The sequence below is a fragment of the Capsicum annuum genome, chromosome 2, assembly GCF_002878395.1.
Source record: "Capsicum annuum cultivar UCD-10X-F1 chromosome 2, UCD10Xv1.1, whole genome shotgun sequence".
NCBI classification, from domain to species: Eukaryota; Viridiplantae; Streptophyta; class Magnoliopsida; order Solanales; family Solanaceae; genus Capsicum; species Capsicum annuum.
This window is the reverse complement of record NC_061112.1, coordinates 48,810,530-48,837,581: the sequence shown is the minus strand read 5'-3', so window position 1 is coordinate 48,837,581 and position 27,052 is coordinate 48,810,530. Positions and strand designations below refer to the sequence as shown.

General features: G+C 35.5%; 1 protein-coding gene across 3 annotated transcripts in view; it reads left to right on the top strand.

The window, feature by feature from the left end:
* The first annotated feature begins 14,141 nt into the window (after positions 1 to 14,141).
* The window catches only part of LOC107860954 (MADS-box transcription factor 27-like), a 30,567-nt gene continuing 17,656 nt past the window's right edge, over positions 14,142 to 27,052 (top strand). For 2 of the 3 annotated variants that reach the window (XM_047406274.1, XM_047406272.1), the window contains exon 1: positions 14,269 to 14,546. In XM_047406274.1, coding sequence (XP_047262230.1) covers positions 14,365 to 14,546 — 182 coding nt within the window. In that variant the 5' untranslated portion in view covers positions 14,269 to 14,364. Of the gene's footprint in view, positions 14,232 to 14,268; positions 14,547 to 27,052 lie in introns of those variants that run through there. The other variant, XM_047406273.1, reaches the window with a different exon arrangement.

Here is a 27,052-nt window from a genome sequence, read left to right as displayed (position 1 = left end):
ATATGTGCTACTCAAGGTCTATAAATATATGTCATAGTCTAGTGCATGTATTAATGAAGTTGTACAAAATCTCTGCTAGACTATGCTTAGTTTTATCCTCGACCTGATATAGTCTTGCATAGACTCATAACTAGTTCCACAAATAAATCACTAGACTGTGCTACATATTCATAGATCGTAACTAGCACGTATTTTGAGAAGGATTAATTAATTAATAGAATAATCAATAATTAAATTTTATGCAATCGAATGAGCCTAAACAAGTCATGTGATCGTATGAGAGTCCACATAAATTGAAAATGGTGAAACAACATGTGAGGTGATGAGCTGTGGTTGAACAGATGAATTATCCACAACATATTTGTGCTTTGGGTAAACATTGCCCCAAGCATGTTTGTTGTTCATGCACTACCCATCCCAGTGGCGGACCCGAAATTTAAGGATTGTGGGTGATTAAAAAATTAAAAAGCTGAAAAAAAAGTTAAAAATTGTCTCAACAAGGTTCAAACTCGGGATGTTTTTTTCCAACGGAGAACCCTAAGATCAATCTAAATACCAATGCACCTAACCAACTTTAATTTTAGTGGGTGCTTTTATATCTTTTATATCTATTTTTATGTATTTTCTATGTAATTATACGTATTCCGCATCGAGTTTACTGGGTGCCGGAGCACCCCAAAAAATCATATAGGTCCGCCCCTGACCTATCCTCACACATCATTGATCACCTTATTCAATTTACATGAACTCTCATATGATCACATAACTTGTTCAAGATCCTTTAATTGCATAAAATTCAATTATCTATTATTTTATTGATTAAAAGTTCCTCTCAAAATATGTGCTAGTTATGGTCTATGAATATGTAGCACATTCTAGTGCGGTGATTGAGGAATTAGCTCTTAGTATATGCTAGACTGTCTATCTATTCAGTTAAGCATCTACGAAAATCCTGAGAAGGCATCGATTATAAATAAGGTCTATGAAACAAGACCAGCAGTAAAAAAAAATAAAAATGTCAAATTTGTACAATGGTAAAAAAGTATACGTCAAATCAACACCCAACGGTAATATCTCGCTTTTTTCTTCTATAAAAGGAAGTCTATTTTTCTGTTAACACTCTCATTTTTTTTGAATTTAATTTTTGTTAACAACTACCATGTCTCAAGCATCCCGAAAATCAAATGTAAAAGTGTCCTACATACGTCATTGTGGCAATCCAGCCATTTTTAGGACGTCACGCACTGATTCGAATCCAGGCCAAAAATTCTTTAACTATGCGGTTGGAAAGGATAATGGTGGATGCTTTTTTTTCAAGTAGCTTGACGAAGACTCACAAACGAGCAACCCGTCGACATCAAATTTTCGAAGCGCTTCCAATTTTTATATACTTCAAAGGCTTCGAGAATATGAAGAAAATAGAGATCTACTCATGACATTGCTAAAAGAAGCCGAAGAGCAAAGGGATTACTTGAAAGGATTGCTAAAAGAAGTCAAAATAGAGAGAGATCAAGTAAAGCAAAGACTAATCTTGGCTGAGTAAAAAGAGAAAGACCTAAAAATTGTATGGTTTGTTATTGTTGTGGGATTTCTGGAAAGGTGTAATAGGGATAGAGGAAATTGAATAAATAGACGTAACATTTCTTAAATCAATCCTGGGTGTAATCTATAATTAATAGAGAATTATGTCTACGTCTTTTATCATCGATCTCTATAAATCATGATGGTTCTGGTAAGTAAATATATGATTTGCTCAATCGATAGTATGTTAAGTCTATAAAATATAGAGAACAACTTCTATTATGTTTTCAATCAACCACTATAAATTAGGACAACGGCTGAACTGGTACTGCAATGCAACCAGCTGTTTAATTTAACGAGACAATAGAATAACTGAACCTTATTTCATCAGTAAAGAACAAATCACTAAAAAAATAAGTGAAATATATGTAATTCAATTATCACTAAAGAACAAATCACTAAAAAAAATCATTAAGAAAGTTGTTTGTTTCAAATCCACAAAACTACTTGTTTTCTTGATTGAGTTACGCAACAATGCCCATCACATCCACTTTTTTTTCTTCCTGTTTCTTCTCCTCTTCTTTAACTTCTTTCTTCTCATTTTCCTCCTCTTTTTCTTCTTCGACTAATTTTTTTCTCTGCTTCAATGTTTTCAACCTCCTGTTTGACCACTGATTCTTCTTCAACTGCCTTCTCGTTTTTGTATTCTTCTTCTTCTGATTTCTTTTCACCATCTTCTTTTATTTTCTCCTCATTTTCTTCTTCTGCTTCAGCTGTCATCTCGTCATCTATTTCTTTTTCTTATTCTTCTTCTTCATCTGCTGCATTCTCCTCTTCCATTTCTTCTTTTTTCTTCTCTTCTTCACCTTTTTCATTTGTTGCAGCCATGTCCGTCACTGCAACTTTAAGTTTTTAAAGTTTACTTGATGCCGGCTAAGAGGGGGGTTGTCGAGATGCACTGTACTATTTTGAAAGGATTACTAAACATATGCAACAAAATTAAATTGAAAGAGCAAAAAATAAATTAATTTACCTTCTTCTTGTTGCTTCTTCTTATTCTTCTCGATTCTACGCAACCTCTCATCTCTAACAAAAGAAGTAATATCCAGTAGACTTTTCTCGAGTAAGGCAACACGCTTGTGCAGGTTATCATCATTAGAAGAGTCTGGTGAGGTTTTGAGTTCACTTGAACCAGCATGATCACAAGCGCGTGGTGGACTTAGAACATAATAGTGGCCACCCAAATCTTCGTCTTTGTCCGCGACCTTTGCTGATGAAGTCAGGATAGTCACACCTTTTAGCTGCGCCTTCAATGCATCGATGGACGTATCCTTAACTTCGTTCGTGTATGGCTTAAAAGTTTTCATGTATCTCTGCTCCATCTCACGGACAGTAAGGGTGAGGTACGGGTCCACAATCTATTAAAAAATAAAAATAAATTACAAGACATTCACTAATATCATAATAAGTATACTTTTACCTTTGTGTTGTTTCCTTTGTACTTAAACGGGTCGCCTTCCATTATGTTATCGCACTTCGACGTGTGCCATTGAAGAAGATGAGGAATGGGCAGGGGAGAATTGTAATGCCCCGAGAACCTATCCCGAGACATCACAAGGTGCTTAAGGCCGCATGTGGCCTCACGCTAACCCTCTAAGCCTGTCATTACCTTTAGAACTTTCTACGACATGAATCATCATAAATTAGGGAAGAATAATCATGACATGAACATACTGAGATACGAAGTAATACGGTTCTGTACAAACAAAATACTAAAATCTCTGTATATGTTGGCACCCTAGTCTGACAAAGCCTCTACTTCATAGGACTGAGGAGCTATTGGGACAGATCCCCAACTGACTCGTACTGAACTGAAAGTAAACAACCATCTATTAACAAGACAAAATCGGAGACACAGGTCCACGAACCATGAGGACTCACCAACCACACAAATGAAGATGAAGGTACTCAAAGATTATTGTCGCTACTTAGACTGAGCACCTGAACCTATATCATGAGGAAATATAGAGTACAAAAGAGTATGGGAGTCAGTACTTGGGAATGTACTGAGTATGTGGGGGTGGATGCAATATTTTAAATAATATCATAAATGTATAAAAAAATCATGCATGCTGACAATAACAACTCTCTTCGCTTGAATTATCTAAAACATCATTTTCGGAAGTCATCAGTAATAACATATGCTTCATAAATCTCGTAAATCACTTAACTCAACTCAAACTCTTTGACTCATGACTTAGAGTGACTCGGTAACTCATGGTACTTAGATCATTATGAACTTGGGAGTTTCCTATAAAAGACAAAACTACACCATGTGAGCCGCATGGAGTCCAACGGTTTACCCTCCTAAGGAGAGAACCCCACATTGGCGGGGGTGTTGTACTCTTTCCAGGGAGTATAACCTCAATCTCGTTATCACAATCTCATACTCGGCCTTTGTCCCACAATTATAAACATCAATCCTACGGTGGCACATAGTTTTAGGGAAATACCACATTTCCCGCTCGGTGCTAAATACTCATCCCAGAATCAACTCAGAACACGTTAGGAAATCCACCTTAATCAATATCAACTCATGAGTCTATTATAAAGACCAAAACATAAATATATATCTCATCTGTAAATCATAAACTTCTTGTGGATTCCTAACTCGACTCAACTCAACACAATCTTTCTCAACATAAAGTACATTTGCTTTTCGAATTATTTTCAAATATCAAAAGCTTCAAGGAAACATCATAAGACTCATTCTTGACTTTCAATCTCAAATATCGATATATATGCTCAATAGTCAAATTTCTCATGGAAAGGCAAAACTCATGACACTTGTCTTAAATCGCTTAGAAATCATCAATACATAATGACAATATACAACTCATGGAATAAATTCTCAATTTAAGAAACATGATGGTGAAATAATCATAAATATCAAACTTATTCAACTCAAATCTCATAAATCATAAATAAAGAAATTTGGGTGTAAACCCACTTGCAAAATCATGTAAATCAGTAATAGAAAGTAAATCTTTAGGCACAAGAACGAAAGGAGTGTTCTTGTTCAAACCCCACATACCTTGGATTATAATTTTGGAGATTTAAGAACTTGTTATAAACTTCTTTATAGCATTCTTGAGCTAGATTTCTTGATGCCTTTAATTAGGAAAGCTTGATTCTTGGATCACTTTGAATCTCTATGGAATATTCTTGAATTTCTTGGAAGAAGATTGAATTTTTGGGTTTTGGAAGAAACCCTAATTTCTAGATGCTTCTTGGTAGAGGAAAGGAGAAAATGATGGGTTATTCTCTACAAGGATAGATATATATATAAGACCTTATGGGGCGGAAATGATCAAAATGCCCTTTTTGAAAAAGCTGAAATTCGCTGATCGGGGCCTGTGATGGTGATCTGACGGTCCGTCAAGTCTCCTGATGGTCCACCAGATCGTCCGTCACTCGAGTGCCAAAACTGGAACATTCTGCCTCTACGTGAATGTCCGTCAGGAAACTGACGGACCACCAAGTCGTCCATCACTTGAGGGCCAGAAATGAGATATTCTGTCTCGACCTGATAGACCCTTTGACGGCCCGTCAATTTTTTGACGGTCCAACAACTTGGCCGTCGCACGATGGCCTAAAAAAGGAGTCACTGCCTTGGCTTGATGGGGCACTTGATGGTCCACCAGGAACCTGACGGTCCGCCAGGTAGACAGTCAAACCTGGGAGTCATATATATCCACTCAAAAGAGAAATATAATATGGTTTAAACATCAATCACTTTGGAAGTCATATATATCCACTCAAACGATGGATTTAGGCTTAAGAAATGATCGGGGTATTACAATATCTCCCCCTTGGACACATTCGTCCTCAAATGTTGCCAAATAGGCCAAGAACAAGAGAAAATGAGGACGTATAGATGGAACAACTCACATCTAAGGGCTCACTTTACTCTAAACTTTTGAGTACTTCACCAAATGCACGAATCATAGATGGAATAACTATATAGCTGAATACATTAGATTAGGAGGAAACTAAATTAAGGGAATAGTACTTTCAGCTTGATTTGGACTCGCGGAGAAAAGATGAGGGTAACTAGCTCGCATGTTTATTTCTGCTTCCCAAGTGGCACGCTCAACAGATTGATTTCACCATAGAACTTTGAACTTTCTTGTTCCTCAGTCTACGGACATGATAATCTAGGATTTCAATTGGGATTTCATCATACGAAAGGCTATCCTGAACATCACAACCTTCCGACGGATCAACAACAACAGAGTCTCCAATGTGCTTCTTGAGAATAGAAACATGAAACATAGGATGGACAGCTGACAACTCTGCAGGCAACTCAATCTCATAAGCTGCTTTCCCAACACGATTTAAAACTCTATAAGGGCCAACATATCTGGGACTCGGCTTTCCTTTCTTTCCAAATCTTTTTACCCCTTTCATGGGTGAAATTTTTAAGTACACCACATCACCAACTTCAAACTCAAAAGCTCTTCTTCTCACATCTGTTTATGACTTCTGACGACTCTGGGTTGTCTTTGACCTTTCCCGAATTAACTTAACTTTCTCCATAGCCTCAAATACAACATCAGGTCCAATCACAACAGCTTCACCCACTTCGAACCAACCTATGGGCGATCTGCATCTTCTCCCATACAAATCTTCACATGGAGCCATTCCAATGCTAGCATGAAAACTATTGTTGTAAGCAAATTCAATCAATGGCAAATGTTCATCCCAACTTCCTTTGAAATCAAGAACACATGTCCTTAACATATCCTTCAACGTCTGGATAGTCCTCTCAGCCTGACCATCTGTCTGCGGATGAAAAGTGGAGCTAAGATAAACTTGGGTGCCAAGACCCTTCTGAAAGGCTCTCCAGATTTTCAAAGTAAAAACCACTGCAGCTAACTCGAGGTCATGGGTTGGATAATTTTTTTCATAAGGTTTCAACTGCCTGGAGGCATAGGCTATAACCTTACCCTTCTGCATCAATACGTAACCCAAACCAACTCTGGAAGCATCGCAATATACCAAAAAATCATCTATACCATTAGGCAGGGTCATCACAGGGGCTGAAGTGAGTCAAGTCTTCAACTCCTGAAAACTCTTCTCGCCAGAATCTGACAACTGGAATTTAACCTTCTTTTGGGTCAAACGGGTCAAAGGAGCAGCAATGGAAGAGAAACCTTCGACAAAATGATGGTAGTAGCCAGCTGGACCCAAGAAACTCCTAATATCAGACGGGGAAATAGGTCTAGTCCAATTCTTTATAGATTCTACCTTTTGAGGATCAACTCGAATACCATCAGAAGAAACAACATAACCCAGAAAAGCAACTGACCTTAGCCAGAATTTACACTAGCTAAATTTGGCAAACAACTGTTGATCCCTAAGGGTCTGCAAAACAATTCGAAGATGATCTGCATGGTCATTTTCACTCTGGGAATATACAAGGATATCATCTATAAACATAATAATGAACATATATAGGTATGGTCTGAACACCCGATTCATGAGGTCCATAAAAAATGCCGGGGCATTCGTTAGCCCGACGGACATGACCAAGAATTCAAAATAACCATAACGAGTGCGGAAATCCATATTTGGAATATCACACTCTCTGACTTTAAGTTGGTGATAACCGGATCTCAAATCTATTTTCGAAAAATAACTGGCACCTTGTAACTGATCAAACAGGTCATCAATTCTAGGAAGAGGGTACTCGTTCTTGACTGTGACCTTGTTAAGCTGATGATAGTCAATGCACATGCGTAATGAACCATCTTTCTTTCGTACAAATAGAACGGGTGTACACCAGGGAGACACACTAGGCCTTATAAAACCCTTATCAAGAAGATCTTTGAGTTGCTCTTTCAAATCTTTAAGTTCTACGGGGGCGATACGATACGGAGGAATAGAAATAGGTTGTGTATCAGGGAGAAGATCAATTCTGAATTCTATCTCTCTATCGGGAGGTACCCCCCGGGAGATCTAGCTAGAAAACATCAAAAAACTCATTGACAACACTAAGAGACTAAATAGTTGGAGTCTCAGACTTAATGTCCTTAACTCAAACTAAATGATAGATACAACCCTTGGATATTAATTTTCTAGCTTTTAGATAGGATATGAAATGACTTTTAGGAGATACAGAATTTTTAGACCACTCAAAGACTGGCTAATTGGGAAACTGAAACTTGACTACCCGGGTACGATAGTCTATAGACGCATAACAAGAGTGTAGCCAATCCATACCCAGAATAATATCAAAATCAACCATGTCTAGCTCAATCAAATATGCAAACATGACTCTGTTAAGAACAGTGATAGGACACTTCTTATATACTTGCTTAGCAACAACAGATTCTCCCACTGGTGTAGAGACTAGAAAAGGCCAGAAACTTTTTCAGCACTGATTTCAAAATTCATAGCCACCAACGGAGTCACATAAGAAAGAATTGACCTAGGGTCCAGCAATACATACATATCAAAATAAAATATATGAAGTGTACCAGTAACAACATCTGGTGAATCCTCTTGCTCCTGGTGGGGTGGTATAGCATAAAAATGATTTTGGCGCTGACCACCTGCAGAACTAGACGAGACACACTGAAGAGGGGTAGGATGAACTATTGGGGCTGCAGCATTGATAGCCTGACTCTGGGGATGAACATCGTGGCTCCCCGGTCTAGCATATGGGCAATCTCAAAACTTATGGCCCAACTTACCACAACCAAAATAGCCCCTCTGACCGACTAAGCAGTCACCGAGATAGTCTCTACCGCACTTCGGACATGGGGGAGAATGAGGTCTATTACTCACACTATCCCAGGACCTAGACATAGTAGGCTTATTACCCAACTCTGGCCTAATTCTGAATGCAGGAGTACTGGCTGATGAAGGCGCTGGCACAAGTGAACGGCTCTGGAACTGAGGGCGGATCCTTCCAGAAAATCTAGCCTGGCTATACCCCTGCTGCTCTGATCTAACTCTCTTATTCCATCTCACATTCTCTCACTCCTTCACTTTGTATGCTTCGATCTGCTGAGCATGAACCATTAGTCTTGAAAGGTCCATGTCCCTATTAAGCATAGCGGATCTACACTCTTTCACAACATAACCAGATACACCAGCCAAGAACTTAGTCATACTAGTTCTAGAATCAGCCATCATACCGGGAGCATACTTAGATAACTGGTTAAACTTATCGAAATACTCCTTAATTGTCATGGGGCCCTGCCTCAAGTTCATAAATTCTTCTAATTTTGCTTCCCTTAGCTCCAGGGAAAAGAATCTTTCTAAGAAGGCATTTTGGAATAATTGCCAAGTCGCAGGAGTATCATTCTTCCCTCTAATCTTCCTTCACATCTCCACCCAATCATAAGCAACATCTTTCATTCGATAGGCAGCCAATTCAACACTCTCCCCCTCAGTCAAGTGCATAATCTGAGTGATCTTTCTTACTCCATCTAAATATATTTGTGGGTCTTCACCTACTTTTGACCTAAAGAACTCAGGTGGATTCATTCGCATAAAGTCACGAACCCGAGCTGCAGCAAAATTATTCCCTTGTGGAGGTGGAACAGTAGCCTGGGTGTTGGCTTGGGCATTGGTGGTGACCGTCTGGGCTAGCGCTTGGAAATCTGCCCGAAATTCAGCATGGAACATCGTCTAACCTAAAGGATCAACGGGTTGAGGTCGTTCATTTTTTTTGTGAGCTCTACGAGAAGGCATTTTCTGTCATAAAAGAGCATGAATCAACCACAAAGAGAAACATAGGCATGATAGACTCTTGAGAGAAAGAAACAACTTTTCCTAAAACGTTCTGTAGCCTCTTGCTTATAGATGTGGCGCGCTACACACCGATGATCAAGACTCTACATACCGCAGCTTGTCAAACTCCTTAGGACTCCTTGAACCTTAGGCTATGATACCAAGCTTGTAATACCCCGAGAACCTATCCCGAGATTCACATGATGCTCAAGGCCACACATGGCCTCAAGCTAACCCTCTAAGCCTGTCATTACCTTTAGAACTCTCTACGACACGAATCATCATAAAGTAGGGAAGAATAATCATGACATGAACATACTGAGATACGAAGTAATACGGTTCTGTACAAATAAAATATTAAAATCTCTGTATATGCTGGCACACTAGTCTGACAATGCCTCTACTTCATAGGACTGAGGAGCCATTGGGACAGATCCCCAACTAACTCGTACTGATCTGAAAGTAAACAACCATCTATTAACAAGACAAAATTAGAGACAAAGGTCCACGAACCATGAGGACTCACCAACCGCAAAAATGAAGATAAAGGTACTCAAAGATCACTGTCGCTGCTGAGACTGAGCACCTGAACCTATATTATGAGAAAATATAGAGTACAAAAGAGTATGTGAGTTAGTAGTTGGGAATGTACTGAGTATGTGGGGGTGGATGCAATATTTTAAATAATATCATAAATGTATAATAAAATCATGCATGCTAACAATAAAAACTCTCTTCACTTGAATTATCTAAAACATTATTTTCGAAAGTCAGCAGTAATAACATATGCTTCATAAATCTCGTAAATCACTTAACTCAACTCAAACTCTTTGAATCATGAATTAGAGTGACTCGGTAACTCATGGTACTAAGATCATTATGGACGTGAGAGTTTCTTATAACCGACATAACTACACCATGTGAGCCGTATGAAGTCCAATATTTTGCCCTTCTAAGGAGAGAACCCCACATTGGTGGGGGTGTTGTACTCTTGCCAGGGAGTACAACCTCAATCTCATTATCACAATCTCATACTCGGCCTTTGGCCCACAATTATCAACATCAATCCTACGGTGGCACGTAGTTTTGGGGAAATACCACATTTCCCATTCGGTGCTAAACACTCCTCCCAAACTCAGCTCAGAACGCGTTAGGAAATCTACCTTAATCAATATCAACTCATGGGTCTATTATAAAGACCAAAACATAAATATATATCTAATCTGTAAGTCATAAACATCTTGTAGATTCCTAACTCGACTCAACTCAACAGAATCTTTCTCAGCATCAAGTACATTTGCTTTTCGAATCATTTTCAAATATCAAAAGCTTCAAGGAAACATCATAAGACTCATTCTTGACTTTCAATCTCAAATATTGATATATCTACTCAATAGTCAAATTTCTCATGGAAAGGCATAACTCATGACACTTGTCTTAAATCGCTTAGAAATCATCAATAAATAATGACAATATACAACTCATGGAATAAATTCTCAATTTAAGAAACATGATGGTGAAATAATCATAAATATCAAACTTATTCAACTCAAATCTCATAAATTAAAAATAAATAAATTTGGGAGTAAACCCACTTGCAAAATCATGTAAATCAGTAATAGAAAGTAAATCTTTAGGCACAAGAATGAAAGAAGTGTTCTTGTTCAAACCCCACATACCTTGGATTATAATTTTGGAGATGTAAGAACTTGTTATAAACTTCTTTATAGCATTCTTGAGCTAGATTTCTTGATGCCTTTAATTAGGAAAGCTTGATTCTTGGATCACTTTGAATCTCTATGGAAGATTCTTGAATTTCTTGGAAGAAGATTGAATTTTTGGGTTTTGGAAAAAACCCTAATTTCTAGATGTTTCTTGGTAGAAGAAAGGAGAAAATGAAGGGCTATTCTCTACTAGGACATATATTTATATAAGACCTTATGGGATGAAAATGACCAAAATGCCCTTTTTAAAAATGCAAAAATTCACTTATCGGGGCCTGTGATGGTCGATCTGACGGTCCGTTAAGTCTCCTGACGGTCCACCAGATCGTCCGTCACTCGAGTGGCTAAACTGGAACGTTCTGCCTCGATGTGACGGTTGAAGTGATGGTCCGTTAGGAAAATGACGGACCATCTAGTCGTCCGTCACTCGAGGGCCAGAAATAAGACATTCTGTCTTGACCTGACGGACTCCTTGATGGACCGTTAACTTTTTGATGGTCCAACAACTTGGCCGTCGCACGATAGCCTGAAAAAGGAGTCACTGCCTTGGCTTGAAGGGGCACTTGATGGTCCACCAGGAACCTGACGGTCCACCAGGTCGACAGTCAAACCTGGGAGATCCGACACCGTTCAATAAAACGGCTATAACTCCCTCGTCCGATGTCGGATCTCAATGAAATTGGTATCGATGGAAAACTTATTCAATGCTCTACATGAAAAAAAATTAGAAATTAGAGAAATACAACATGGTTTAAACATCAATAACTTTGGAAGTCATACATATCCACTCAAAAGACGAATTTAGGTTTAAGAAACGATCGGGGTATTACAAGAATCCAACGACTTACCGATTTACCTTCCCAGATGAGGAAAGGCCTCATATATCCAAACCTTCAATCATTAGAAGCACAAGTAAGTCTTTAGTGTCTATGTATTACTCAATAAATATGTAGGAGTCTATAATAAATCAATAGATTGGTTGATTATAAGTACCAGAAATGCCAAGGATAAACCAAATAATGCGTACGATGCATTATTCCTCTTGACAAAACCTTCTTTCTGCTTGGTCAGATCAGTCTTCTTTTTCAGATAGCTCAAGGTTAGCTCAAAGGACTCTTTTCCCCATGGATATCCCTCGAAGAATTCTAAATTAGCCGCCATCTTGATGTGGTCCGAATCCAGCTTCTTTGATGGGTCCTTTGCCAGCAGCATCACGTGCACAAACCAAACCAAAGCACACTTTAACTTTTGTTGATTATTCAGCCTATTACCTTTCATCAGGCTAATCAACTTTGCAGCAGTAATTCTCTTGTTCTTCGTCACCTTAAAATGAAAGTTTTCTCCATTTTGGAGGACTTTGTTCAGTTTTTATTCACGGAGATATGCTGAATAATTCAGCCCCGTAATCAAATAAAATTCCTTTAATCCATAACAAGCTGGCTTACCATTCATGCAAAACCAAATTTCATGCAGTTTTTTTGACTTTTTATACGCCGCAGCAACATATAATGAACTATCTGTCCATTAAACTTAAAATGTTTCGGAATATGCCTCAAGTGTTCAAAACATGTCTTCTTAAAATCACAATATAACTTTTGTTCAACAAGAACCCGTCTAACCTCTCGATACACGGCCATTCTTGCTCTCATAGAAATCTTTGCAGGAAAAGAGCCAAGATCATCCATCCAGTTTGTTAGGCCGTACGACTCAACGCAGATATCTCTTGCACAAATTGGCAAGGATAGGGGATCCTCCTCCCCGTCTCTGCTATCTCTCCTATCCTCACCATCCCCGCTATCACTTTCACTTTTTTCTTTGCTTTCCCCCTCACTTTTATCTTCGCTATCCTCAGCATCCTCACTCTCATGTAAACTACTTTCATCATATTCGAAAATATCGGCAAGAGTTCTTGATTCGGTTTCTGACTCCGATTCATCGACTACGGTTTTTTTCTCTTGGAAGTTTTCAAAACTTCTTCGGATTTTTGCTTCCTGCTAGTAAAAGCAGTGGAAGTAGTCCTTTTAACCGCTCTATGAACTCTTCTCACCATTTATGATCTACAACAAAAAACAAATCTGTAGTGGTCGATTTATCGAACACTGGTCTATTAAAAAAATAAACAAATGCAGCAAAAATAAATCTGCAGTGGTCGATCTATCGACCACTGGTCTATTAAGAAAAACGGAAAAAATGCCTCACATCAAACATGCAATTCAAGTTCTAACATTGGCAGTGCAATTCACAACAACAAGAACACTATTAAAATAGGTCCAATTCAGTACAAAAAATTCAAAATCAAACGCAATATAACTACAAAAGTTGAAAAAAATTCTAGTCATTATCTAAAGCAAAACCCGATTAAACATGTAAAATTGACAATGTTAACTAAAAACACTAAAATTTTAACTGATTCAAAGAAGAACAGTGCATTTTTTGTCAAAATTGAAGAACTCCAACACAAAGCGTCATCGAAAAAATTACTAAAATGGATCTAGAACTGATTGGGAAAGAAAATTACACTTACCTGAGCAATATAAATTCAAAAATTTCGCCTGAGGAAGTAAGAATCAACCGAATTATTTTGTTCGAAAAAATAGGAAGAAGAACGGGAGAAGGAAGGTTTTGAGGAGAGAGAAATGTATAGTTGAAAATATTAAATGATTTTAATGTAAATATTTTGAAAATGAAAAATATAAAAGGGACCATGTGGTAGTTTTTTAAAAGTTGTATTTTTTCTCCAAGTTTTAAAAATGTTAAAAGAACCCATGTCCCCACAACCTTGACCCATTTTTTACCTTTTTCAAGACCTAATCCTAAAAAATAAATCAAAAAGAAATTTGGTGTCTATGAATCAAAATAAGTTTTGAAAGTGGGTAGGAATAAAAAAATTCTCAAGTTAGTTTGTAGGAGAGAATTGTTCAAGTTGATATCAAAGAGATAAATTGTTCATTCTTGTTTAGCTCGAGACTATTAACAATTAGGTATTATTCTTATTAATTTATTACATAACTAAAAATTATATTAGATCTTTAATTATAATTATTTTATAAATAGATTATCCACAAGGGGGTCTCAGACATCTCATTTGGTTATAAAAAATTCTCCTTCCTGACTTTCATTTGAGGCAAATTAATCCTTACCAGAGGAATTTTGTTTAATTTCCAAAAAGCTAACTCAAACCAAGTATATATGCTTACTTTCCTCTATCCTCCATATCCACTTTTAACCTAAAAGACCTAATATATATTCTCTTGATTAATTCTTCTTGATTTCTATTTGTAGGGTGAAACCCTAGATAATTAGCAAGCTAAAATAGATGGGAAGGGGAAAGATTGTAATCCGAAGGATCGATAACACATCGAGCAGGCAAGTCACTTTCTCTAAGAGAAGGAATGGATTGTTGAAGAAAGCTAAGGAGTTAGCTATCCTTTGTGATGCACAAGTTGGATTGATCATTTTCTCCAGCACTGGAAAGCGCTATGAATTTTCTAACACCAGGTAATTTTTTTAGTTTCGTAGTATAGCTTTTTGTGGTTGGTTATGATGTTCTTTATTAATTTCTTAAAATCCTAGGTTGTAGATGTGGTAAGCACTAGGTAACCTTCGAATGTTTTGATTTAGTTTTTGCCTTCTTGTCCAATACCATCAAGTACTTGCAATTGAATCTTCATCCTAACCAGACGCAATCTTCTTGGCTAGCATATCCATTTTTATAATCATAAGATTAACGACAAAACAAAAACCTAGAAAAATACATCTTGTGTTCTTATATACTAATGGGTTGTATAGCTAGAGGATCTTTCGTTTCTTAGCGTATTTGCTAAGATCATAAGCTAATATTCAATAATAAATAATATGATGGTAGATACAATCATTTCATGATATGATTATTTCATAGTTAGTCTTATAAAGGGTTAGAGCTTCCTTCTCGATCTATTGAGGCCCAGGGGTGGATCTAGCTTCGACCTACGGTTAACGTCAACCCACTAATTTTTTCTCAACTTTTGTATTTGTATTAAGAAATCTACTAAATATATATATATATATATATAAATATTTGACCGTAAACTCAAAAACTTCAAATTTTAGATCCGTTGTATCCAACTTCTTGTAATATAAAATGTTACGTGTGCGCAGTCGTTGCCATTTTCTATCCAGTTTTCTTTACAATGGATCAGAATGAATTCTTAATATTCCGTACCTTAGACTTAAATCTAAGTTCTACAAGAGACGATATACTATTATTAAACCTAATAAAGAAACAATGTGATATAGCATACATAATTCATTATTCATCGTCTAGCGGTTGCATTTTAGTTCAAGCATAGCCTAAAATCTACTCAAATGGTTCCTTTCAAGATGTAATTGTGGTGTTCAAATCAACTTATGTGCACTTAACTAATTCCATGGGTATTTGTTGTCTTCCACCAGCACAAGCATGGGTAAGAATAACTTTATCTACCAAAGCTTGGACGGACGAAAAAATATCACCTAGATGCCTTGATATGTTTAAAAAGCAAAAAAAAAAACTTCACCCGCACTTTCCCATGGAGTTCAAGTTTTTGTGCAGTGACATTTTAAAAGTACTTTCACATTCAGGTCATTTATTAGTTAACTAGATGTAAATATCATGAAAGAAAAGCATTAGTTGGTAAGCTATTTAAAGTGGTAATATAATTGACCTACCATGCATGTGAAATTACCGTGCACTAGGCATCATGAATCAGTGCACCATGTATTAGAACACTATGTATCAGTGCGCCAAAAATATTTAAGAATGTTACAATCATGTTTGTGTATAAAGTTACTGAAATTCTTTGATTGCTAGGCGTAATATACCACAATAATTAAATTACAGTTGAAAAGTGAAAAAAATAAAATAATCTTTTTCATGCACTAATAGCTAGTGTAAATAGTTTAAGCCTTTCTCATATAATTAGTGAAAAAACGGGAGAAAAATGGCTTAGCAAAATAGGTTAGCCAAAATTTAAGAAAATTTACCAACATGAGCCTACCTCAACTTTCACCATCATCTATGCGTCTAGCTGTCTAACAGCGGGGAAATATATTTTCGGATAATTACGGGCCTGAGTCGTTTGGCCATCTATTTTATAAAATATAGTGTATAAAAGGTCGTGTATACTTAATTTACATTATATATATGTTGCGTATATTTCAGCCATATTGGTAAATTAATTAGTCGAACGGTATAGATTAGTAACTATCCCAGTATTTTCGGGCATTTCAAAGGGGTTATTTGATGGAAATGTTACGGAAAATGCTTCATCACAAACACTTAGGAGTCATTTGGTAGAGTGTATTAAAAATAATACATTTATTATGGTTTGTGTGTATTAGTAGTATCATGTTTGGTATCTTTTTTTAGACTATGCATGACTAATACTTGCATTAGTTGTATACACTTTTGTGTATTAAAGTGTGTATTACCAATACACATCATTTTCCGTGTATTAGTAATACAAAATCTTCAACACATGCATTAAGTTAATAAACTACAAAATTACCCTCAAATCATTTTCCCTCTTTCTCTTTTCTGCAGTTTGCGATGGATAAGCAACAATAATTTTCTCAAGTTCTCCTTCTTCCGTCCCATTAATCAAACAATAGTTGCTTTTTCCATCAGTTGTGTTTTACTCTTTTGTTCTATTATTTTGTTCCATCAAAGATCTTCAACAATATCACTTCCTAAACTTCTCCAATTAGCATAAAAAATTTCCTTTATCTCTTTCGATGGAAGAACGAATTATCTCATTTATTGAAGAATTCTGAATGTCTACTTTTGATGAAGTTCTAGAAATTGTTTATACTTGAGAACTTTTTGAGGAAAAAGGCGAAGCTTTGGAGGATCGTGATGAAGAATTGAAGTAGGGGTTTTAATGGAAAGAAGGACATTTTGGATAAAAAATATTTTTTTATAAAAATTATATAAATATATATTATTTTTAATACATCGAATCAAATACTGTATAAAAAATAATGTTTGCATAACTAATACCAACATTACTAATACTTGCATTACTAATGCAAGCATTACTAATACACCATATTCGGCATTAGTCTTATACACTCTACCAAACGACCCCTTATTGGAAATTCTCATAGCTTGAGGCATGTCAAGTGACACTGTCCTTATGGATATTTCACCTGGTATAGGTGTATCCCTGAAGATTCAACAAACTATTCTAGTATAAACTATGAGCCATATCTAACAAAGATTTATTTTTTATGTAAAACCTACCAACACAACAATATAAAAAGAAGGAAATTTAGATTGATCTCTATCTTTCTCCGTCTCTATCTCCGAAACTAAAAAGAATGAGGATATCTATACAAAAGTAACGGATCAAGTCCCATTGGTTTAGCAACGTTCTGATTGTCACAATAGTAATGTGATTCAATGCTCTAATTAATCAAATATTATGATTGTAAAACTAATGATAAAAGAACAACATTGGTTGTGGTGTAGTGGTTGGATTACTCCTCCTTTAAGCAGAGGTCTCAGATTCGAATACTGGGTATAGATAAATCCTATTGAGAGCCCCCCTCCCCGCCTCCCGAATGGGTCCTACAGTGTGCGATTTGAATTAGTTGAGGTTTCAATGCGGATATCGGACACTGAATGAAAAAAAAAAATGATAAAAGAAGATTAAGGAGGTTATAATGTGTGAATAAATGTTATCATTTTGATGAAAATACTTTAATAAGGTTGCATTGATATATTGGTGGCTGAATGTGGAGAATTTTTTTACACTAATACCCAGAGGGTGAATCTGAATACATTCGTAGTAAAAAATTATACTTTAGTTTTGAGATACTTTCATTTTTTCTATCATTTTTATGGAGGCGACATACAACGTACTTAAAGGTGATACCCGATCGAATTATATTTACCTTTAGAATACCTGACAAGTAGTTCATTAGGATAACCGGACTGTTTTAGCTTTGAGTGAACCAACAATAGTATGTAATTTCTTCTGTTCGGTTCAATTCTTTCTTAGAATTTATTTTCAGTGAACTTTTTAAACCCTGAGAAAACCCCTGTTTTCTTATCCCCGGTACAAGTGTTTTATTTAAGGAAAATTTACATAAATACATGTCTTAACTTTTTATTATGACGTAAAATTTCATTTACCAAAACTTATTACAAATATTTCATTTTTTATACTTTTTCTCTCCAATCTCCATATACATATTCATATACATACCACGCCTCTATAATTTGTGCCTAAAATCAAGCAACCATAATTAAGGAGTTTCAAGGTTTAAATTTACAAACCTTATCTTATCAAATTGCTAAACATCATCATCTTTTTCAATTTATTTTTGAGGTTAGTTTAATTTCTTAATCTTTTCAACTTTGCTAAATAAAAAATCTACGAGTTACTTGTTGCATGTGTGTAACTCAAACTCGAAACATCGAAACGATCCCGCCAAGATGAAGAAGTCGAGCGAAGTTGTCGCACAAGCTCTAAAAAGCCCGTTGCTAAATTTTCAAGTAAGATAAAAAGTAAAGAATCATTACAATCACGTCTTCAAATGGTATAGTGATTTGTTGTTGAATCTGTATTTTTTTGTCGATTTACACATTCTTATACATTGTCACATAAGAGCGTTTTTTGTTGTTATTTCAACCTTATACATAAACGAGTTATGTATAGTGTTAGAGACGTCTTCTTATACATTAAATTTATTATGTATATGGTCAGATTACTTAGTAAATCCATGTTGTTATTTTGAACTATGATACATAGCGAGTTATGTATATATTTGTTGTCACACCCCTTTTCCGCTCGAGGGTCGAGTCGAAGGATTTTTCAATTAAAGTGACAGTTTTGAATAGGGATTAATTTATTTACAGAGTCGATACTTGAAATTGGGTTATGGTATTCCAAGTCACCTTTTTGAATCCCTAATCAAAAGGAAATAACTCTTTTATTTTGGTTTGCGAAAACAGAAGACCGGGTAAGGAATTCTATTGACCGAAAGAAAGGTATGAGGCACCCCTCGAGTTCCGTGGTTCTAGCACGGTCGCTTTTATTGACTTATCTTGACTTAAACTATTTTTGATAAATTATGTTAAGGCCTAATTTCACTCATATTTTAATGTCTAATAGTTTTCTATAACTCGTATATTAAATTGATGAAAATTAATTTTTAAAAATTATTGCATTCTTGAATTTTTAAATGTCTCGAAAAGATGCGTACGACGCATTCTTAATCGAGACGAAAATTTTAAATGTGCCTAAACTTATCTAGCACGTTAGTTTGCTATTTATAAATTCATAATGATTTTATCTATTCCAAAAACTAATTAACCTTAACAATAAATCTAAGAAAAATCTTATTTATAGTAATTAATTAATTTAACAAAAATAATTCTCAAATTTATTGATTGACAATGGAATAAAATAAAATAATATAAATATAATAATAATAATATAATAATAATAATAATAAATAAATAAATAATACTATAAATACAAAACTTAACCACATTATTTTTAATTTTATTAAGATTCCAAATTTCTATTAATATAAAACCAACAACATACAATACGCAAATGCGATATAAATTAAAAATCGACTTCTGATGAGTTTTGTCGGAACACTAGTGGCGACGACAAAAAAAAGGAAAGGGTTAGTCACCACTGACAGGAAAGGGAAAAAGGGAGAGAGGAGAGCAGCGGTGGTGCCGTTGGGGATATCAAATGTCAAACTTTGATGGATTTCGCCGGAATAACATCAGCTAATAAAAATTCAGCCAGATTTGGCCATCCTATGGTGCAACAAGGGAGAGAAAATGGAAAAGGGGACAGTACTGCAGCGGAGTGCACCGATTTTGACTTTCTCGGTGGACTTTGATGGTTGTTGGCAGTTTGGGCTAGTGAAAGCGTGACTGGCGCCGTCTATTGTGATGAATCCGGTGATTTTGGTTGGTTTTTCGGTAAGTTTTAATTTGGGGAGGGTGTCGACAGATGGTGGCTCCATTGGAAGCCCACGAGCTATTAATTCCATCGTGGAAACAGCGAAAAAGGGCGGTGCAGGAGAGGGGGTAGTCGCCGGAGTTGTTATTGGTTACCGGCGATTGTTTGGCCGGTTTCCGGCGACACCAAAGTTTCCAATCTGCTTTTCTTTCTTTTTTTTTCACTGGTTTTCCATTATTTGTTGTAGTGTGTATGGTGTGTGAATTGACAAAAAGTGTTAGGTGTGTTTTGAGTGTTTGTGTGGATGCATACATCTATGATTTTTGTGCTCAATGCATGAATTTTTCAAGTGGGAATGTGCTAGTATGTGACGATGCTGTATAGAGTGTGTATGTGTTGCTACGCCTATTTTTCTTGACTCAATACAGTAAATAAAATACATCACATATTAAATTATGGAATCATTAACATAAATTTGGACATGATTTGATTCACTACAAGAGTCATATAAAACATAATACAAAATCGAACAAAACCTGTTGATATTTTAACTTGAGATGAAAATTACAATGTCTGTCACCGAAAAACGAAATTCAAACTTCGAACTCAAGTCCTCCCTCTTCTTTTTTCTTTTTCTCCTTATTTCTTCTACTGCTTCTTTTTTGTGTCTGTCTCTATTTGTTTTTGTATTGTATATTCTGATGTTTTTCTGATACAGTACAGATGTAGATAGAATATCCATAGTTTTTTATCTGGGGTGAAAATTCTTAAATAAAGAAAATTAGGAGAAACAGTTGGAATCAGATAAGGGGAGGAAAATTTTGAATTTTAAATCTTTTTTTAAAAAAATTATTTATTTTTATAGTAAATAATAATAAAAAATAAAAATAATATAAAAATAAATAAACATAATAATAACTAATTAATTTTTATATTTAAAAAATATAATAAAAGTTTATTAATAATAAAAAAATTAAGATAATACTAAAACTACTAACTTATTTATTAAAAAAAATTATTATTTTTTATTTTTTTTTTAAATTAGAATAAAAATAAAATAGAATATCCTATAATTAACTTAATTTTAGTGATTTATTTTTTTAACTAAAAATGTATTAAAATGAAATAAGAGTTAAAATAATATCGGACTAAATATAAATATAAAGATTTAATATCAAAATATATATAAATATATTAAACTCGGGGAGGTTCAAAATCACGTGTATATTTCCCCCCTCTTTGTTTGAAATTTCGAAGAGTTGTAGACAAAGAGATGATTTTTGACCCTCAGATTATTCAAAAAGTGAAGATAAAATAAAATAAAATAAAAGATGGGATCGAGTCCTGATTTTGGACCACCTATATATCCCGAGTTATAAGGGAATCAGGTCACGTATAGTTCAATGGTAAAAGGTGAGAGAAAGAGTTAAAGGTCGAGTAAGGTTCCGTCAAGTTTCCGATTCACGACTTCTGATTTTTACATCCAAATGCCTAACAAAAATAAAAAATAAAAAATACAAATGAAAGATGCAATTTCTCTAGAATCTTGATTTGAATCTTTATAACTTGAACTTGAAAATTCACCCTATTCTTCAGGCGGGCTCCTGGCTTGTTTTTTTTTCTCTTCACCCTGTTCTTCAGGCAGGCTCCTGATTTGTTACTTCTCCATCCTGTTCTTCAGGCGGGCTCCTGACTTGTTATTACTTTTTCACCCTATTCTTTAGGCGGGCTCCTGACTTGCTATTTCTTCATCCTATTCTTCAGCGGGCTCCAGGACTTACTTTTTCTTCACCCTGTTCTTCAGGCGGGCTCCTGCACTTCCTTTTTCTTCACCCTATTTTTCAGGCGGGCTCTTGAACTTACTTTTTCTTCACTCTGTTCTTCAGGCGAGCTCCTTAAATCACATCAAAACTAAAAAGAAAATTATCCCAAACAAAGATTATTATAAAGAGATATTCCATTTTCTGGAAAAGTAAAGTTCTAAACAACAGGAATTAAATTTTTGCCCCAATTTATCGTCTGAGAACTTTTGTGAAAGTTACATCATAACTACTTGAAAACCCCAAACAAAGAAATGCATATTCTATGGGTTAATTGAAATGATTTGGCTAGAAAGTGCATTTTCTAGAAGTCAAAGGGAATGGCTTGACTAGAAAGTACATTTCCTAGGAATGAAGAGGAATGACTCGACTGGGAAGTACATCTTCTAGGAATCAAGGGGGATGACTCGACCAGGAAGTACATCTTCTAGGAATCAATGGGATTGACTCGACCAGGAGGTACATCTTCTAGGAATCAAAGGGAATGACTCGACTAAGAGGTACATCTTATAAGAATCAAGGGGAATGACTCAACTAAAAGGTACGTCTTATAGGAATCAAGGGGAATGACTCGACCATGAAGTACATCTTCTAGGAATCAAGGATATTGACTCGACCAGGAGGTACATCTTTAGGAATCAAAGGGAATGACACGACGAAGAGGTACATCTTATAGGAATCAAGGGGAATGACTCGACTAAAAGGTACGTCTTATAGGAATCAAGAGGAATGACTCAAATAAAAGGTACGTTTTATAGGAATCAAGGGGAATGACTTGACTAAAAGGTACGTCTTATAGGAATCAAGAGAATGAATAGAATAAAAGGTACGTCTTGTAGAAATTAAGGGGAATGACTCGACTAAAAGGTACGTCTTGTAGAAATTAAAGGGAATGACTCGACTAAAAGGTACGTCTTTTAGGAATCAAAGGGAATGACTTGACTAAAAGGTATGTCTTATAGGAATCATGGGGAATGACTCGACTTAAAGGTACATCTTATAGGAATCAAGGGAATGAATCGACTAAAAGATACGTCTGAGAGAAATCAAGAGAATGACTCGACTAAAAGGTACATCTTATAGGAATCAAGGGGAATGACTTGACCAAAAGGTACATCTTATAGAAATCAAGGGGAATAACTCGACTAAAAGGTATGTTTTATAGGAATCAAGGGGAATGACTCGACTAAAAGGTACGTCTTATAGGATTCAAGGGGAATGACTCGACTAAAAGGTAGATCTTATCGGAATCAAGGGGAATGACTCGACTAAAAGGTACGTCTTATAGGAATCAAGGAGAATGACTCAATTAGAAGGTACGTATTATAGGAATCAAGGGGAATGACCCGATTAAAAGTTACGTCTTATAGGAATCAAGGGGAATGACTCGACTAAAGGTACGTTTTATTGGAATCAAAGGGAATAACTTGAATAAAAGGTATGTCTTATTGGAATCAAGGGGAATGACTGGACTAAAAGGTACGTCTTCTTGAAGTAAAGATTCAATTTAAGAAGTGTATCACCTAGGAAATGAAAACTGAAATCCCTGGACAAGAAAGTGTGTCTTCGAAGGATATACGATGATGAATTTTTACCATGATTTGATTATTAAACCTGTGCAGCAACATTGTTTCCTAAATTTGTAAAAGTGAGGCATTGTATCCCTTGATATTTATACTCTGAAGTCCTTGAGTTGAAGGTAATATGTTTCTTGTTTCGTCAAAGAAATATTGTAAGTTTAAAACATGGTGGCTAGTTTGTGGATTTAGTTTTCGCGGTGACCACTCTTGCCCTTGTCACATTTAACCTTGCTTCTAACCATCAACATATGTCATTGACTTGCTGCTTTGTTGACCCAAACTCAGATTATTAAGAATGACTCTGAAATAAAAATAATATTTATGCTTTGTCATGTTTCTCAGATAAACCCCTTTGATCCTTGGTATTTTCATGAATTTCCAGACTCGTCTGTCGATAAAACTTTCTACATTCCTTATTTCGACATTATGTCTCTTTCATGTGTTGGCTTTTTGTCTTGCTTTGTGAAATTAAAGAAGCTGGTAGCCAGTTTTGAAGGTCTTTCTCACTTGTCTTGACATAAATTTGACTCAAAATACGTGAAAAATGACAATATTGATTTTTCATTCGATGACAAAGACACAAAATCAAAAAAAATAATAATAAAAAAAAGAAAAGAAAAAAACAATAGACATCTCTTTTAAAAAAAGTTAAAAATAAAAACTTATCTGGGTGTGACAGGTGATTCCAGTGATTATGACATGCATTTTGAATTACACAACCAAATCTACCCATACTAATCATTTTTAACTTTTACGCACTTATTGAATTTAAAATGGTACCATTCTTGAACATGCTCCCTCTAAATCACAATCCTCCTTCGGCTAGTGACACCTCGATGGGTTTTTCCCAACGAGCCAATCTCATTTTCATTTCTTTCTTAGCTCACTGTCACCTTATAGTGCCCAAAAAGGTTTTCACCAATAAGATTCTCTCATTTTAATTCTTTTTTTTTTCTTTTTTTTTTGAAGGAAAATGAGGCCCAAAGTATGAAACATCATGCACTCAAATATGTTTCGTCTTGACATTCTCAAAGATTAATCAGAAGGTCTTTCTTTGGTTGTAACTTGACTTTTGGAAAGGGTTAGAAAGAAAGGGCGGCATGAGGCTAAAAAATATAAATGATATCGGGTGAGATTTACAACTTTTGGAATCGACTCATAAAGAAAATAACTTTTGCCCCAGTTTTATTTCATATTGGGTAACATAGATTTTTATTTAGTTAGACTGAACCCAAGAATAGGTCTGCCTACGTATCTTGTCATAGCAAGAATCAGGTCAAACGTAGTTCAGGTAACTTATTCTTTTGCTTGATTCTATTTTTTCAGTTGTTATTGACTCTTTTTCTCTTTTCTTTCTTTTTGCCATATTTTTCTTCACTTTTTAAACTTTTCTGACTCTAGTCTTTTGCTCGACACTTTTCTTTTGAGCTTTGTTGACTCTATCTTGATTCCAAAAGAGGGGTATGAAAGAAAATAACACTAAAGCTCAAATGAGGTAAACAAAGGATGACATAATATTTGGATAGCAGAATAAAATGTCTTTGTCATATCAATTCTTGAAAATGCAAGTACATAACATGTAATATGAAAGTGGGAGATGAAGATCATGTGTGACATTTTAACAACACTAACTTTAACTGAGCATGTATGCCACTTCTTCTTTTACACTTGTCAAACCTACAACTCCACCTTTGTTGTACATCCCTCATATCGAATGACTCATGCTTTCGAGGAGCTAATTATCTTCCTGTTTCTCTTGAATAGGGATCTCAAATCCATTATTTGACCTAATTGAGACATGTTTTTCAATTGATGACTAATTTATTCTTGTAATTTTTAAAATAATTATCTTAATTTTCAAAGAAGTCTTCAACATGGTCACCAAATGTCTTAACATTCTACCTACTTCTTACGTCTTTTTCTTCTAACTTTAGCCCTCAAATTCAATGTTTCCTGATTAAACTAGATTTTAAGATCTGGATGAAAATTTCATTGGCATGTCATAACACTAGAATCAACATAAAATATACTGTATAAAGAAAACAAACAAACAACACATATTTAAAACATAAAGGGAAATGGACACTTTATTTAGTTGAAATAAAAGATAGATGGGTTTGAACATAAACAACAAAGGAAAACAATAAGGTAGATCCCAAACTACAACCCTGAAATAATTTGAATAACCGAAAAGAAAACAAAACAAACTGCCAAACATCCATCCTAGCAAGGAGAGGAGTAACTTCACAATTACTGAGCTTAACATCTTAGCCACTGGTCTGCATATCAATATGACTAGATTTTTCCTCACTGTCAATGTTCTGCACCATAATTGATCTATCTTGAATCATCTTTTTAGTTTCTCTTTTCAAATATCGACAATCTTCTATACTATAACCCTGAGCATCAGAATGATACACACATCGTACATTAGGATCAAAATTTCTTGAACACTGATTAAGAGTGTGTCCTAGGAGAGAAGTGATCATGCCCTCTTTTACTAATCTCTAAAATAAACTGGCATACGACTCTCCAATCGGTGTGAAGCTATCTCTCGACTTCTGCCTCATTTTATTGTTTGGCTTGGGTCAAAAATTAGTCCTAGAAGGGCTTTGGTATGTTTGTGGAGTTAGTGTGTTCCATTGTGGGTAAGATGTGGGTAGAACATGTGGTTGTGCATTATACATTGGATATGGGGGTGAGGGAATTGAGTATAATAGATTTTGGGAGTGATTCTGTGAAGCTTGGGCATGAACTTGGGCTTAAGCCTGAGAGCGATGAAGACATGGTCTTCTTGATCGTGCCCGCTGTCCAACTACAATAGCAGATGCATCTTCCTCATTCTTCTTCTCTCCAACACTTCCTGAACCCTTTTGAATTGCTTGAGTAGTTGTTTTCAATATTGCAAAACTCACAATGTGACCAGTCTTAATTCCATCTTCTATCATCTCCCCCATTTTAAAGACCTCAATAAACGACTTGTCTAATATAGGTAACAAGTGTTGATAATATGTTTCATCCTGCGCTTGAATAAACACCTCCACTATTTTACTTTTTTTCATTGGCGGTTTTACCCTAGTAGCTTGTTCATGCCGTCTAATCACATATTCTCTGAAACTTTCAGTGTTCTTTTTCTTCATATTAGTCAGGGATTTCTCATCAGGAATCAACTCCATATTGTATTAGAATGCTAGGTCATCCCAACTATTTCACTTATCGATGTCCTGATCCACAAACCACTCTAAGGTTAGACTTGAAAGATTCTCACCGAAATAAGCCATGAGTAATTCTTCTTTACCTCCGGCACCTCTTAATTGCTTACAATAATGCCTCAAGTGTGCCACTGGATCACCGTGCCCTTCGTACTTGTCAAACTTTGGCATTTTGAACCCTAGTGGAAAATGAACGTCAGGAAATATACATAAACCTTTGTATGAAACACTTTTTAGTCCTACTAATCCTTGCATATTTCTCATACTCTGCTCTAAGTTTCTCACTTTCCTAGCGATCTCTTCCTGTTCTTCACTTTTAACAATCTTCTCAATCACGATAGGTGAATCGTGTTGATGAACATGATAATATGAATTTAAGGGTTTAAAAGTCATTTCAGGAGGATACAATTGATCATGACTTCGTTCACCCATATTCTTTTGTACTGT